At 41.9% G+C, this 14,667-nt stretch overlaps 1 protein-coding gene across 2 annotated transcripts in view; it reads left to right on the forward strand.

Moving 5' to 3' along the window:
* Positions 1 to 14,667, forward strand: part of CEP128 (centrosomal protein 128) — an 860,263-nt gene that overhangs the window by 213,762 nt on the left and 631,834 nt on the right. For both annotated transcript variants that reach the window (XM_085626613.1, XM_085626612.1), the window contains exon 9: positions 6,245 to 6,331. In XM_085626613.1, the coding sequence (XP_085482739.1) occupies positions 6,245 to 6,331 (87 nt within the window). The remainder of the gene's footprint in view (positions 1 to 6,244; positions 6,332 to 14,667) is intronic.

The raw sequence follows: 14,667 nt of genomic DNA on the forward strand, positions 1-14,667 counted from the left end.
GCGGTTCCGACGCTACTTCATGCCTATGCACCTTGGCTCCCTGGTGTTGGTATCCTGGTTTCTGGGGTATCCACGGGTGGGGTGGCTCGGCTCTCTAACCTTCCTTAATTCAAGTGATTCCTTCGGGATCCTTTTGGAAGGGACCTAGAACTGTAAAAATCCAATCGCAACTTACCCTGTAGTATCCTATGGATGTTGACCCTGAGTAACCACTCTGCACCGCGGCACCTTGAGGTCCCTGGCTGCTCAACTTGGGGGGGTTCCGTGCTTCCCCCTGGGTATTAGTTCTGTTTTGGTACTTACATCACATTCCACTATTTTAGTATATGGTTTGCCCCCCCCCGGTTGGGCCCTATATGTATTTCTGTGCTACTTACCTGTTTCTGAAGTATTTATTGAATTGCTATCTTTGGGTAGGAGATATACCACGTTAGTGTCTAGTGTGTGCTAATAAATACAAGGTATTTTGATACTCACTTGGTGTGGTCTGAATACAGTGCTAAATGCACTTGCTTTACACCCCTCCTGAATAAGCATTAGCTGCTCTCACAGCTACCCCTTGAGAGCTCTGGTTTTCAGGGACCTAAAAACTATCGCTAAGTGTTGCCTGGACTCGGTGCAAAGTGACTCACCACATGTGGACACTATATACTAAGCCAGCCTTGTACAGGGTGGGGAGATAGGCAAGAACACAACACGTCTCTTCGAGACAGCGCATGTGCAGTCTATCCGATCCCTAAAAAGTAATTGCAGACATGGTGGCCTGTTGACCTCAGCACGCCACCTTTTCTGTGATGGCTATGATTCCTAATGGGTCGTAAACTGCGACCTACATCATTATTATTCATGAGGTGGGTCGATTTGCAGCCCTCAATGAATCCCTAAATGAAAGTCCATGAGTTTCGTACATTAGGAATACTGATGTCTGAACTGTGATTCATAGAGAATCACAATTAGTAAATCATTATTACTAATGTTTGTACCTCTGGCCCCTGGTTCCTAATCACTTCGAATGCTAATTGTGCAATAAAGATATTGGTGCAGCCAATACGTAGGTATTATCTACTTTTTGACCCTTACTAAGACGGCTGTAAAGGAGTCTCAATCAGAATAAGAAAGAATGAAATGTACTCTGTGCCTAAGCAATCATGAGTGGATCAGGGCATATGGTAGAGTCAACTCAGGTGCGAGCATTGCATTCTTTTAACTGGGGAGTTGCAATGTGCTGAAAGACTCCGCGCTTTCCCTGGAAAGCTTCCATCAGCCTGGAGGTGGGCTTTTTGCTTTTTTTCTATTCTTTATGGTTGCTGAAAGTTGAGCAATGTGGGCAAAAGTACACATTTCCAAAATATTGGAGGACAAGGTGGAATTCTATGAATATCTTTTCAGTTTGAGGGGAAACATGACAATACAGCTCCTTCCAGACGGCATGGACATATGTGGAGCTTCATCGGTTGGAACCCTGATGCTCTAAAGCAGTGCCCCCTTCTTGAGGGCTAGCCCCCGCCCTTCTCTGTAGAAACACACACAGGAAATTTGCAGGACACTCCTGTGTATAAGCACATTCCTGTCTCATTGCCAAAAAGTGATGCTTTATGGAGTCTTATCCCTTTTTCACCCAGTCTCACACTTCTCACACTTTCCTGCTCTGGGTTGTTAGTTGCCATGGACATACCTCAAATCACTTTTAATCTGTATGGAAATGCATAGTTTTGGCTTCTTTTTTTTTGTTAAAATTTTTATTAGAAACCGTTGGTACACAATAAAATACAGACAAGGGCCTACAACCACCAGGGCCGGCCGCTATGGAGCCCGAGTGCCCGCAGTGCAACACCACACATTCAACTTAACCAGAGGCAAAGCTCCCGGCAGTTCGTAAGCACATGTAACAGGCCGCGGCCATAGGCCAATAGCAATCGGAATAAACAGTTTCATTTTTTACTAAATATAAAACACACTCAAGGCAATGAGAGTCCGAAATAGTAGCGTGCTCTTCCCAGGACGGGGAACAACGTACAGTGTCCAAAGCAGTTCTTGTCTGGAAGCGGTAGAGGGGGGCAACGGGAGAGCAAAGCATGGAACACACCTCACACCATCCCGCAGAATGCGTGGCTAGGGGGACAAAGCAATATCGATCTCTAATGGCAGAGGCGGGGTGCAGATACGTCCTCGATATAAATTCCATGGACCCCATACCCTAGTCCATTTCCCTGGCTTACCTCTCGCCACATACACCATCTTTTCCCTGAACATACACCAGTCCATATTCTCCTTCCATACCTCGATCGTGGGCGGCCTCGGGGAGCCCACAGCTGTGCAATGTTACGCTTAGCCACCATGTACCCCAAGGTCACCCACTGCGTCTGTGCCGCATTACAATCATTCGGTTCCCAGACATTCAACAAACACCTCCTAGCCTCTGGCAACAGAGCAACGTGCGTGACCTCCTCCATTACGGTGTGGATACCGTTCCAAAATCGTACAACCTCCGAACATTCCCATAAGATATGGAGAAAGGTACCCGACAGGCCACATCCCCGCCTACACAGTCCATCCATCGAGTAACCCATGCGCTAGTTTTGGCTTCTTAATTCAGTCTCTTTGTATGGGAGCAAGAATGGTATTTATTCTACTGTTGTGAAGGAATATTTGGATGCCACTTAATTATTATAGACACTGCAGAGGGACACAGGTTGTCCACAGTTTCACCCTTTCTCCTCTATGATGATAGTGCAGGCTCTTGAGAGTGTGGTTCACATTAACAATTTTTATGACTTTACAGAAATTCTGAGATTTCCAATGTAAGTGAACCACTCATAGGTTGTCCAGCTGAAGCAATACAATTATACATAAAGCTCTGCACAACAGGCTCATCATTAACTGGACAATGAGCACCAACACTACGCAGATGGATGACCAATACTCTTTGAAGCTGGAGCCCCAGACTCTGCAAAGAACAAAAAGTGAATAGAAGAACTCTGTGACCCCGCAATCCTGCCCAAATAGAAATGCAGAACACCCACAAATAACATGGCCTGCTTATGCAGTCACACACATTCCATTAACATGAGAGAACATTAACCATATAACCTACTGGATGTCAGCATAGACCAAAGAACAAAATAAGTGCATGATCTCGCCTTCAGTATGCAACCCTGCAACAAAGTATGGCGTATACGCATACCACTTGCACTACCTGGCCAATCACTCTTCTCCTCTGCACAAAATTGTATGACCAAACACAACAGCACCGTAAAGCACTTACCATCAGACCCCATCACCTGACATTGTACTCAATTTAATTTCCTCCGTATTGTGCTCACAATAACTGAGTATGTCAAGCAGAAACAGCTAATATCTAGCACGCTACAATTTCACCAAAAGTTACTTATAGCTACAGTTCTGCTTCCTAGAGTTCTTTAATGATTAGTATGATTATCTGCTGGATGATTTTTTTTTCTCTTCTTTTTCCTCCGCCCTTTACCTGTCTCCCCGCATTATATTTCCGCAAAATAACACATCTTGTTTGTGGAGTAAAGGAAAACTAAGCAAGCTCCCTTCTTAAAATTTTACTGCCTCCCATAAATTACAGAGTGAAAAGCTAAAGCATGAAACCTCAGTGTAACACCTCTAAAATATAGGTCAAAACCTTCACACGAGCAAAAGCATTTTTAGAGTTGGCTCAAACTGTTATAATCTTTACTTTCTGATAATCTAATCAAGGGGCAAATTCATTTGCCATTCGTCATACTAAAAACAAATTCTCAGTAGAAAAAAACAAAGACAAGTCATGCATAAACATCAATTGCTTGTTCATGAACCGAACACTAAGTTAGATCCTCTGCCACAGGATCTGAATGACCAAGCTTCTCCTTTGTAATTCTGGAAAAATACGAATACATAAGAATTCAAAAACATTTCCAGTAATAGCTTTGTTAAAACATCGAAAGTGAGCATTATAAAGTTCATTGGCTTAGACAGAAACTCCCACTGGCAAAAATCCTAGAAATGATGGAGCCATATAAGACATAAGTAACATGCTGGCTGTTTATATGTTGAAGTTCATTTTTTAGGTCTTGCCTGCACAGCGCTGTGCTTGTGAAATCTATTATGTTTAATATAAATCTTAAAAGGGGCTTACATCCTGCCCTTACTTAATATTGTTTTGTGTTCTTGCCACTTACTTTTCCTCTGTTTCTATTGGTTGTTGCACACTATTTTTTGTTGTTCCACGTGTGTTTGCTCTTATTAGTTTCCAGAGGCCAAAGTACTCCTTTTCATTGCAGAACTGCTTTGTGTGGCTGTTCTCTTATACCGGTTGTTGAGCTGACGCCAAGACGAAAATCCAGCTCCAATGTCGACAGTTCTGGCCGTTACACCACATCCTCTTTCCTGCCCCTTCTCTTCTCGATACTCTTGTTTAGCATTCATGGCTGGGTCCCTTCGCTGAAGCTTCTTCGCAAACCCCCATCAACCCAGCCCCCCTCTCATTCTGTGGCTCATGTTCTGACTGCCCCACTCGCATCCGCTGCTGTTGTTACAGATAAACCCTATTGTATCTTTTGTTGCAGCCTAAAGCTCCCTTATACCTTAATTTTTGTTTTAGTGCAGCACATAAGTGTTAAATATATACTTAAATATTAAAGCTCATCGTGTCTCATTCTCCTCAGAGGGGGTACATCCAGATGCACTGCAGAAACCCCCTCCTTCCTTCTGCAATCGTGGCTGGGTCTCTTCGCCGCTTCTCCACGCAAAGCACCCTCAACACACGCCCCCTCCCAGTCTGCTGGAGGTGTCTTATTCTCCTTGGAGAAGGTACAGCCAGCCAGAGGAGCAGGATCCGGGAGTCATGCTGTGGGGCACTGGTCATTGCAAGTGGTTCAACTTCAGTTTCAACTCCATGAACAGTTACCAAGGCACACCCCTGGACGACCCTGTTGCATGTGCAGCAGGTGCAGTGGCACTGGGGCAAAAAGCTCCAGAGAACCCATTGAAAACCTATTATAACTATATGTTGCTACTAAGCAAACAGTCACTAGCACAGTTACCTTGCAGGCACCAGGGCCATGATTTGGATGGTGCAGTAGGTGCAGTGGCACAGGGGCCAAAAGGTCCAGGAATCCCACTGAACACCGTTCATTGCTGTGTGTTGCTACTAAGCAAGCAATCACAAGTGCACTTACCTTGCAGGATTTGAATGGTGTATGAGGTGCAGTGGCACAGGTGCCAAAATGTATAGGAAACCCACTTAACACCGATTATTGCTGTAGGTTGCTACTAAACAAGCATTCACAAGCGCAGCTATCTTGCAAGCCCTAGTGGTATGATTTGCATGGTGCAGCCAGGTGCAGTGGAGTGGCACAGGGGGCAAAAAGCTCCAGGGAACCCACTTAACACCAAGTATTGCTATATGTTGCTACTAAACAAGCAGTCACACGCTCAGTTACCTTGCTGGCACCAGGGCTATGATTTAAATTGTGCAGCAGGTGCAGTGGCACAGGGACTAAAAGCTTCAGCATGCTTGTTCGTTGCATGTTTTTTTTTCCTTTTTTGTCCACCGCCCTTTACCTAATCTCCCCACATTATATTAGCACAAGTTACTTCACAATGTAGTGGCTTTCTCAATAAACAAGCCATAACACTGTTATTGAGTTTCAGTAAATTGTATTATACAACTGCTCACCAAGCTACAACTTACAAAAGAAATCATCTTATTGCTCACATAAGCTAAACCTAATGAATTTGCAAATGCTTGTTTCTATTCCACTCTCTTTGATAGATAAATACTTCGCTGTTTACTACATCGCTGGGTAATAATATGGGAATCTATCGCTGTGTGTCCTCTATATACATAAGAAGGATGGGACAGCACTTTGTTAATGCTATGAAGTGCTGTTCTTCTGGTGTGTATTGCTGGTTTTGTGGGCTCTTGTTCTGATGACCGGTTGCACTGTACATACAGATGGATTATGCTTTGTTAAAGAACTCCACAGAACGTACTGCTTTTGATTTGTTGGCTTGCCGTTTTCATGGTTGTATACTCTTGTAAAAAGCCTTAGTTCAATTAAAAGATTTAAACCCACTAAAGAGAAATAAAGGTTAAAAATTTTGTAGAATGGCTCCTTTCGAAAAGAACTAGTATTTAAATATGGCAGCGAAATTATAGCCCTTCGCAGATGTTGTCAGTCGTAAATGGTAAAGTTGCTTGAAAAAGAATTGCTAAAGTTTATTATTCTCTTTTAAGGCTTTGAAAAAACGCGATGCAAAACCAGACGAAATGGCAGATTCTGCAAAATCGAAGCTCATCAAGTCTGAAACTGAGAAAAGCCTGGTACGGAACATCTTTATTTTTTAATTCGAATTTGTAATGATTTATTCAAGATGAACAAGAAGAATCCTCAAATACCTATAATTAAGGCTCCCAGTTTTCCGTTTTTACAGATTTTTACAGATAAATACAGACAGAACACAATGTGTTTCCTGTCCGAATTTGTTTGTAAAACGGAAAAGATACTGAAAATTGTGTTTCTGTTGATTGACTCGCCATGCTGTCCTTCGTGAATTTCAGGCCAACAGCTGAGCAGGCAGACAGCATGGGCAGTTAGTTAACAGGATGAGATTTCCTTCAATACAAACAGAACGTATATATGAAGTATAATAATGTACCTATGGGTGTAATGTTTTGTTATATTTGCCTGCTTCATTTGCTAAAATACGACAGGCATCAAAGTGTGAGTGCATGTTCATCAGTTACAAAAAATGTGGAAATGTACCATTTTATGACTCAGTTTATTCTCAAAACACAAAATAAATATGGATAAATAACAATAAATTAGCCCAAAAATAAATATGGATAAATACAGACTGAATTGTTAAAAAAAAAAAATATCATAAAACAGGGAGCGCTACCTATAATCCAGGGATTATGACGTTCTGCTTAATCGTTGCCCCGCTCCATGTAACATCTTTACTTTGTGCATGAAACCTTTTGGAACAGATGGATCCAAAAGCTATGTATGTGATGGTTAATGGGTGCTAATTTATCATGTTTGTTCTATTACCGAATGTGTGGAGAACGATAAAGGTGTCTTTATTGGCGACAATGAATGATATGTTGTCGAGTGGAGGATTTTTAAGGCAGTTGGTACTTGGTGGGTGGGTGGGTGGGTGTTGGGGTGGTTGTGTGTGTTTGGGAGGAGGGTAGTGCATGTGTGTGCTTGTTTAGGTCTCGCCTAACCCAGTGCATGCGCTGGTCTGGCGAGACTTATTGAGAGGGCTCCAAAAAGTGCTACCAGGCCAGCCTAGAGCTACAGTGCATGTGCGCGGGCGTGCGTGCCGCGCTTTACCGCGATTACTTTCACTTTCGCGGCCGCTTTGCATAGCCAATAGGTCTCACTTTTGGGACCTTATAAGTATTTAGTTATGCAACTGTTGCATGGCTAAACACTTATAAGGTCCCAAAGGTGCAACCTATTGGCTATGCCAATGCTTGTTTTTTTGTTTTCGGCACGGCTGGTTTAATCAACTCTGGGATAGCTAGTGAAATGGATAATATTTATTGAGGGGAAAGAACATCTGAATGAAGAGGCTTAGTTAAGCACAGGATTGCTCGTAGAGTGGCAGGAGCCTGTTTCAGTAAAGGACGTTGTGCATACCTTTTCAAGGATTAGGTGTATGGTCAAGCGGTGGTATCTTGCTCAGACTAAGGTGTTTGGCCTAGAAAAGGGTTGCGAGCGGGCTGCCTTGCTGAGTGGAAGTCTGGAAGTCTGCTGATCTTATGGGCCAGGCATCTGCTTTAGAACTAGGAGTCCTCGTATGCAAACACAGATAGCTTTTTAACCACAAATTATTCTATGTTTACTACTTGGTCCGGTTTCCAATTATCCGTCCTTGCAAATCACACGTTATTTGCTGGGTCCAGATAAATGAGTGGCTCTAATTGGGGTGCCGCTAGATAATCTTACCATCCTCCTTCAGATTTCAGTTTTTTTTCCAGACCATCAGTGCTCCACATTCGCCCAACTAATCTGTGAAGCAACGTTCTTTTTTTCGTATCCATACTGACATGCTTTCATTGAGTAGCCACCAAATTACTAACGCAAGAACATTAAAATTAAAACAATTACAAAGACTTTCATTCTTTGGTTGTCTTACTTAAATTCGCCTTTAATTAACCAATAATATTGGTCACTGAAGGTTTAATTGATGTCTTGCTACATTTTGATGTTATTTATGTAACAGAAAAATGTATAATACATGGGATCCTGCAATCCCTGTATAAAAGCCCATCTCTTACTTATTGCAGGGGATTTGTGACGCATCTAGTCACCTGTAATAAAGAAATGACTTGTCACCTGTAATAAAGTATTGACGTAGCTGATAAACTGCAAAAAGTTATTACAGTTGAGTTCTGACGTCACAATGCTTGCTGCCAGACCTAGCAGCTAGAGTGAAAGGCAGGTTACTAGGAGTAATTAAATATGCAGTTTAACAGATAGGGGACTGAATCGAGACCAGTCCTATCCCAATCAACACAGACATTAGCCTGTCTAAACCATCCAGCTGATCCTGCAAAAGTGACCCAATACTTATGCCATTCTTGCGTTCAAGAATATAAACCATTTTCCTGTCGTATTCTTTACACGTCATAAACACAAGATAACAAAATGGAACACTTTTTATATTATTTTACTTTGCCACAGGCCTGGCGGTTTTCCGGCTGACCAGGGTTCCCCCCCATGCTTCATCTCCAAGTGTTGGGAGAAATGCACCATTGCAGTGCCACCAAGTTCTCCACAAACAGCTCGGTATCCTGGACTGACAGATGTGTTAAACATTCTGCTATTCAAATTCTTGACCAATTCATTGAGGCCTTCTGGAGGACCGGCCCAGCTGTCAAATCCTCGCTGGGATAATGTGGAACCATGTGATAACCGAGCCTGGACATCTCCTAGTCAACCAGGAGATTTCAACCATTCAGTTCCCAAACAGGGGTTTTCTTCCCATGGTAGCTAAATCATTGCCACCAATGTGGAAGATGATGAGCACCGGAGGCTGTAGCCTCCTTCATGTAGCCCCCTCAGCTAGCATGCGTAGACATCCAAGGACATAAAGCTCCTGCTGGCTGCCTGTTGAACCAACTTTGGGTAAACCTCAATTTTGTCTGTTGCACAAAGTAGTAACAGATGACCCACACAATGGCTGTAACTATATGCCCTAATGCAAAAACTGACAGGAGATAATATATATGCCATTACTTCACAAGTCTTCAGAGAGCTGTTCATATCTACATGATTTTGAGACACACATATCACTTATATCTGTCTGACGTTCAACTGCCAATCCTCTTTGCCACCTCAGGGTTAAGACGTGTTTCACCCACGGATGTTATACCTTTTAGATTTCGCATAAAACAGTGCTTTGGACCCTAGACTAAGATGAAGCCAAAAAGAGTACTCCTGGGTGTATTCGAAATGGGGCCCCAATCCTGAAAGAATGAGCGATAATATAAAGAATTACCCCAGAGCAATCTGTTTTATGAATGTCCCTATCAAGCCACCAGAATAACTAAACAACAGGTTAAAGTTGAGACGCAATTTCAACAGAAGAAGAGGTCACCCATTGTTCAGGGACGCAATTCTACCACCAACCCGCACAGAAGGCACGCCATCTTTCTGGGCACTGTGCACCACAGGTGCTAGGTATCGAACCATACTATTTGTCACGTGGTCACATGCACCACAACCAACTGGTAGGTAACATTGCAATACCCTAGGGACTGTTTCAACACTCCATCGCTAATAATTGTCAGTGCTAATGAATGATTGTCCTAAGAACCCACAGCACCCATGTCCAGACACAGACCCACAGCTGCGTCAGTTGTACCAATCCAGAAAGTTGTAGCATGACTCGAAACTGAGAATCCGATTGAGTGAGTTAATAATGCTAGGACACACTCCTGGGTATGGTGTGCTCTACAAATACTCATAGAATAGCATACAGTGCGCCCAGCTGATTTTCTTTTCACTGACAGGAATTCTGCAGCATGTAGAACACCTTCCATCGCAAACTGAGCTGGAGCGTGTAGCAGTGCAAGGTCTGGAGGAGCCCCATTCACCCGAGCGAGCGACGCGCCCTTCTATAGACCCAACATCAAACCCCAATTGATTGCCATATTGTCTAGCAAAATAAAATTTAACCTGGACGCCCAATTTCATCTGGGCGACTATATCTTTTCGACTGTCTAAACATTCATTTTGGACATCCTATACTTTTTAGAAAATGAATGCTGGAAAGCCTGTTTTTCAGGCACGAAACCAGCAGCCGCTCGCTCACTCCCTCCGCCCAATTGGCCTGGAAAACAACCCTAGCGTATTCCATTAAATATAAGGAAACTACACGCTTTAGAAGTTACTACTGATTAAAGCCAAAAAAGTGTTCCTTACCACGTTTTAGAAACGTCTAGTGCACTGCCACAATCCTATGAGGCGGATTGTTGAGCTGGCTAACGATTCATGACAGCAATTAGGGTAACAAAACAACTCCATTTCTCCACTGTTTCGAGTGCCGTAAACAAGAGGTTTCTTGCCCGAATGACCAGTTCGAAGTTTGCGAGACGGAAAGCTGAGCCCACTTTGTTGGGTTTTTCAACCTCTTCTCTGCAAAGGGCACTTATCTCAATATTTTGCACCTGACCTGTTGGGCCATCCTTCAAGCGTTTGTAGCATGTAGAGGGATATAAACCCGAGGCACCGGCTACTTGCTCTAAGCTAGAAAGCATGAAGTTAAATGTGCTAGCTGTGTCATAGACTGCATCAGTCAAAATCTGTCGAGAACTGTGCTCCATAATCACCAAATGTTCATGTGAAATCGCATATATTCCCAGCAAAGTACCAAATGTGCTCTTACATTGCGGTAAAGACCTGGAACGAGCTACCGCTCAACATCAGACGCTCGCCCACTCTGCTCACCTTCACCTCAAGGCCTGGCTCTTCGGCTGATTCGGAGCTGCACGCCACCCCCCCCCCACCCCGAGCGCCTTGAGACCAATGTCCATAAACTATGGAAGCAAAGGCCACCACCGAAGGGATGCTAACCCGCATAACAATGGCAGAATATTCCTTCAGAATAACTTTAAAACACTAAGAAGCGTCTATTTCAAAATATTACCGGTTTTATAATATATCATGAATATAATTAAATTATGACAGTGCATTTGAATGAAAATCAAATTGTGCCCTGTTTTCAAGTATAAAATATCAAGTCAGTGGTTGCCCTCCCTGGGCAAGCCTTCACAAATTCAAACAGGGCTACAGTTTGCCACCAACCTGGACCGGTCCATTGTGGTCCGCCACCTGCCTCTGGGGTCCGTCAGCTTTGCGACAGGGCCCCAAGTATAAAAATAAAAAACAAAACTTGGCTTTTCCTTCTTCTACTCTGTTTATCTAAATGAACAGTGATCAGCAGAAAGAAAATATTTATGACCGCATGTTTATTTTTTCCATGTGTTGGGTACATATAGGAAAGATGGACTCCCTGTGCATGTTTCTACAGCTCTTTCAGCGCTGCAGCATTTTTTAAAATCTAAATATTATTACATGGAACCTGATATAATTGTGGAACAAATATTAACCGCTTTTTGGTGTGTTTAATCTTGCACTAGAGATTCTACTTTTATTCTTTGTTTGCAAACATCCCATCTCTTTCATATTGAAGAGCAAGACACCAAGATTTAAGAGGTGTGTTGGAATGGTGATGGTGTGAATTTATTTTAGGGAATAAAGCACCACCTTCTGTCTCATTATAAAGATATTGCAAGTTACCCCACTTTTCCATGACCTTATAAATGAACTCTGTCTGTGGCTTCGTACCGCTATACGGTCACAAAACTCCACAGTGACTGGCAGTAGCCTTATAATGTAGGGCAGAGGGTGCTTAATGAAATATATATTTACTCTTTTATTTTATTTTTATCCCATAATATTTGTTCGCATAAGAATTCAAACGATGTAGAAGGCGACCTAACTCTCCTGTTCATTGGAGACAAAATAAGTGTCATAGGCAAAGGCTATAAGGCTCATTCCCAACACTGATGGAACCCACCTACATTATTAGATATCTTTGTGTTTCAGAAAAGAATGCCACAGTCAGGTCTTGTATATTCCACTAGCACAAAAAAATTCTGATGAACTCAATGAATCTGAATCATTCTTGGGATTCCAAATTTGTTTCTACGTTGATGTATAAAGCCTATACATCTAGTGATTTAATTTCCCACAAATGGTGGGCGATTGAGCAGAGAGGTTTAAATTCTCAATAGCAGAAGGTTTTAGATATTACTGAAGAAGGCAAGGCAACAGGCCCTTTCCGTCTATTCACCCAGGATCTTGAACACCATCTCTGTATTTATCAGATGCATTCCCTTGCTATTCCAATCTGGGAAAGAGTTTAAGATACACCTCTTTAACAAACATTGGTAAGTGCATTAGGTTTCGCCTATGTGATTATTAATAATGTTTTTTTGTCAATAATTTGTGCTGCTACTGGCGGTATTATAAAGCGGAATATTAGGTAAAGGGGTAGGTCAAATAATAAAAAATACCTGATAAGTAAGGTTGAAGTGGGTGCAGCCATGGGCAGATTGGGTAGAGGGTGGATGAAAAACAAAACAAGCACAATGTATGCGCTGTGTAGGCAAAACCTAAAAAAAACATTTTTTTTAAAAAATTAAACGCAGCATTTTTGTTTTTCTTTGTTTGCTGTCTGTAACAGTTCTGGTACAAATAATGCAGAATGTCACAGTAATTTTAAAATTACCAAAACCGAAATAAACACAAATGTGGTTTGCAAACTACTACAAATAACTAGGCAGTTTGGGAGGCAAGTTTGTGTCTGTATGAAAAGCTTCACCGTGGGTGATTTTGGGCACTTGTCACAAAATGCACGTGCCAACAGAACATAGTTGTGGTACTTTTCACGCTGATAGCAATTTGAACAGTTTTGCTAATGTCCTCTTTTATATGCCATAGCTATTGCCTTTGTAAACAAAAGTACAAAGAGCAACCTTCTTCAACAACTGTAGACTCCTTGGCGCCATTTAAAAGAGAATTAGCCTAGCTGTAAATATTGGTATCATGCTTGTTATTAACATGTGGTGTTTAATGACATGTAGACATTTGTGTGCTAAGCTTCCCCAAAGTTCATCACCATGTATGTAAAGAAAGTGAAAATGTAACACCGCTTTCAAACACTACGTGGTAGAAACAACAGTAACAAAGTTGTGTACGTAAATAAATGTATCAAAACAATGTAGCAATACACTGTATTTGGGAAGAACATGCACGCAGAAATTGGACATAAAATATGTGCTGCTGCCACTACAATATTTCACAGAATGCTTGTTTAAAAAAAATCAAGATAATGAGTTGAAAGCCATCGGAAGCTAATAAGTTTTAAAGAAGTAGAACTTACAGGCAAGTAACACGCATAAAATGCGTGCTGCTGGCAGGACAATATTTTACACAATGCATAATACAAAAAATGAAGTAATTTCTTTAAAGGCCTCGGAGGAAGAAATGTTTTTAAAAAAGCAGGATATGAAGACCCCAAACAAGGATAAAATGCGTGGTGCTGGTACGAAAATATCTCACAGAATGCGTAATCGCAAAAACAATAAAAGTAGTTGAAAGGCATCAGAGGCAAAAATAGAAGAAAAAAAAGCATGAAATGCAGGCTGCTGACACAAAAATGTTTAACAAAATGTATGTGCCATAAAAGAACATAAGTAGTTGCAAGGCTTCGGAGACAAGATTGTTAAAAAAATGCATTTATACAGGGCGTGACAAACAACAAGACGCATGCTCTGATGCATGAAGTCAGTGAAAGATAAGAAAATGTGAACAGTAACCGGTATGCAGCGTTAACCAAAAGAAAAAGGTTCCAACCGCCAAAGCCGATGGGAATGAGTAGTTAGGTCACAGGAAATTGATAAGACAAGCACAGAAGGGAGAACTGGCTACAACCAATAGAAATGGAGGAAAGTAAACTGGCAAGCACACTGACCAATAAGAAGTATGTCCCTTTTAAGATATATTAAATACAATAGATTTCACAAGCCCAGCGCAAGCGCTGTACAGGCGAAATTTAAACAACTGTGCATCACAATGCATTAACAATCCTCAAACCTCTCCTGTTACTTGTTGACTGTATATTGGACTTTGACAATATACAGCGCTCCGCTGCATTTTGGCTAGGTTCGGGTTATAGAAATATCACATGCATACAGACATAATTGTAAGAAATTGTGTTACTGGTTGAGGGGGAGAAATCCTACTCAACTAGAAACCACAATCCTTGTTAGGGTGAAGTCACAAACAAACCCTAAATTAACCTGAGGTCAACTCTCGGGTAGCTTGGCATAGAGAAGTCAGGCTTAACTCGGAGGCAATATGTAATGTGTTTGTGCAACACTTCAAACAGTAATAACATGATCACACAACACAAGAAGAATCCCACACCAAATTAAAAAAATAGAGTACATTTTATTGACTAAAACAAGACCAAAATGACAAAAATCTAGTCAGTAAAACCAGAGATGTGCAAGGTCACAAGTTCAGGCCGACAACAATGGAGCGCGGGCTGGCTACAAGGACCCAGTTAGACCCGCTG

Source organism: Triturus cristatus, chromosome 9 (assembly GCF_964204655.1).
Source record: "Triturus cristatus chromosome 9, aTriCri1.1, whole genome shotgun sequence".
NCBI classification, from domain to species: domain Eukaryota; kingdom Metazoa; phylum Chordata; class Amphibia; order Caudata; family Salamandridae; genus Triturus; species Triturus cristatus.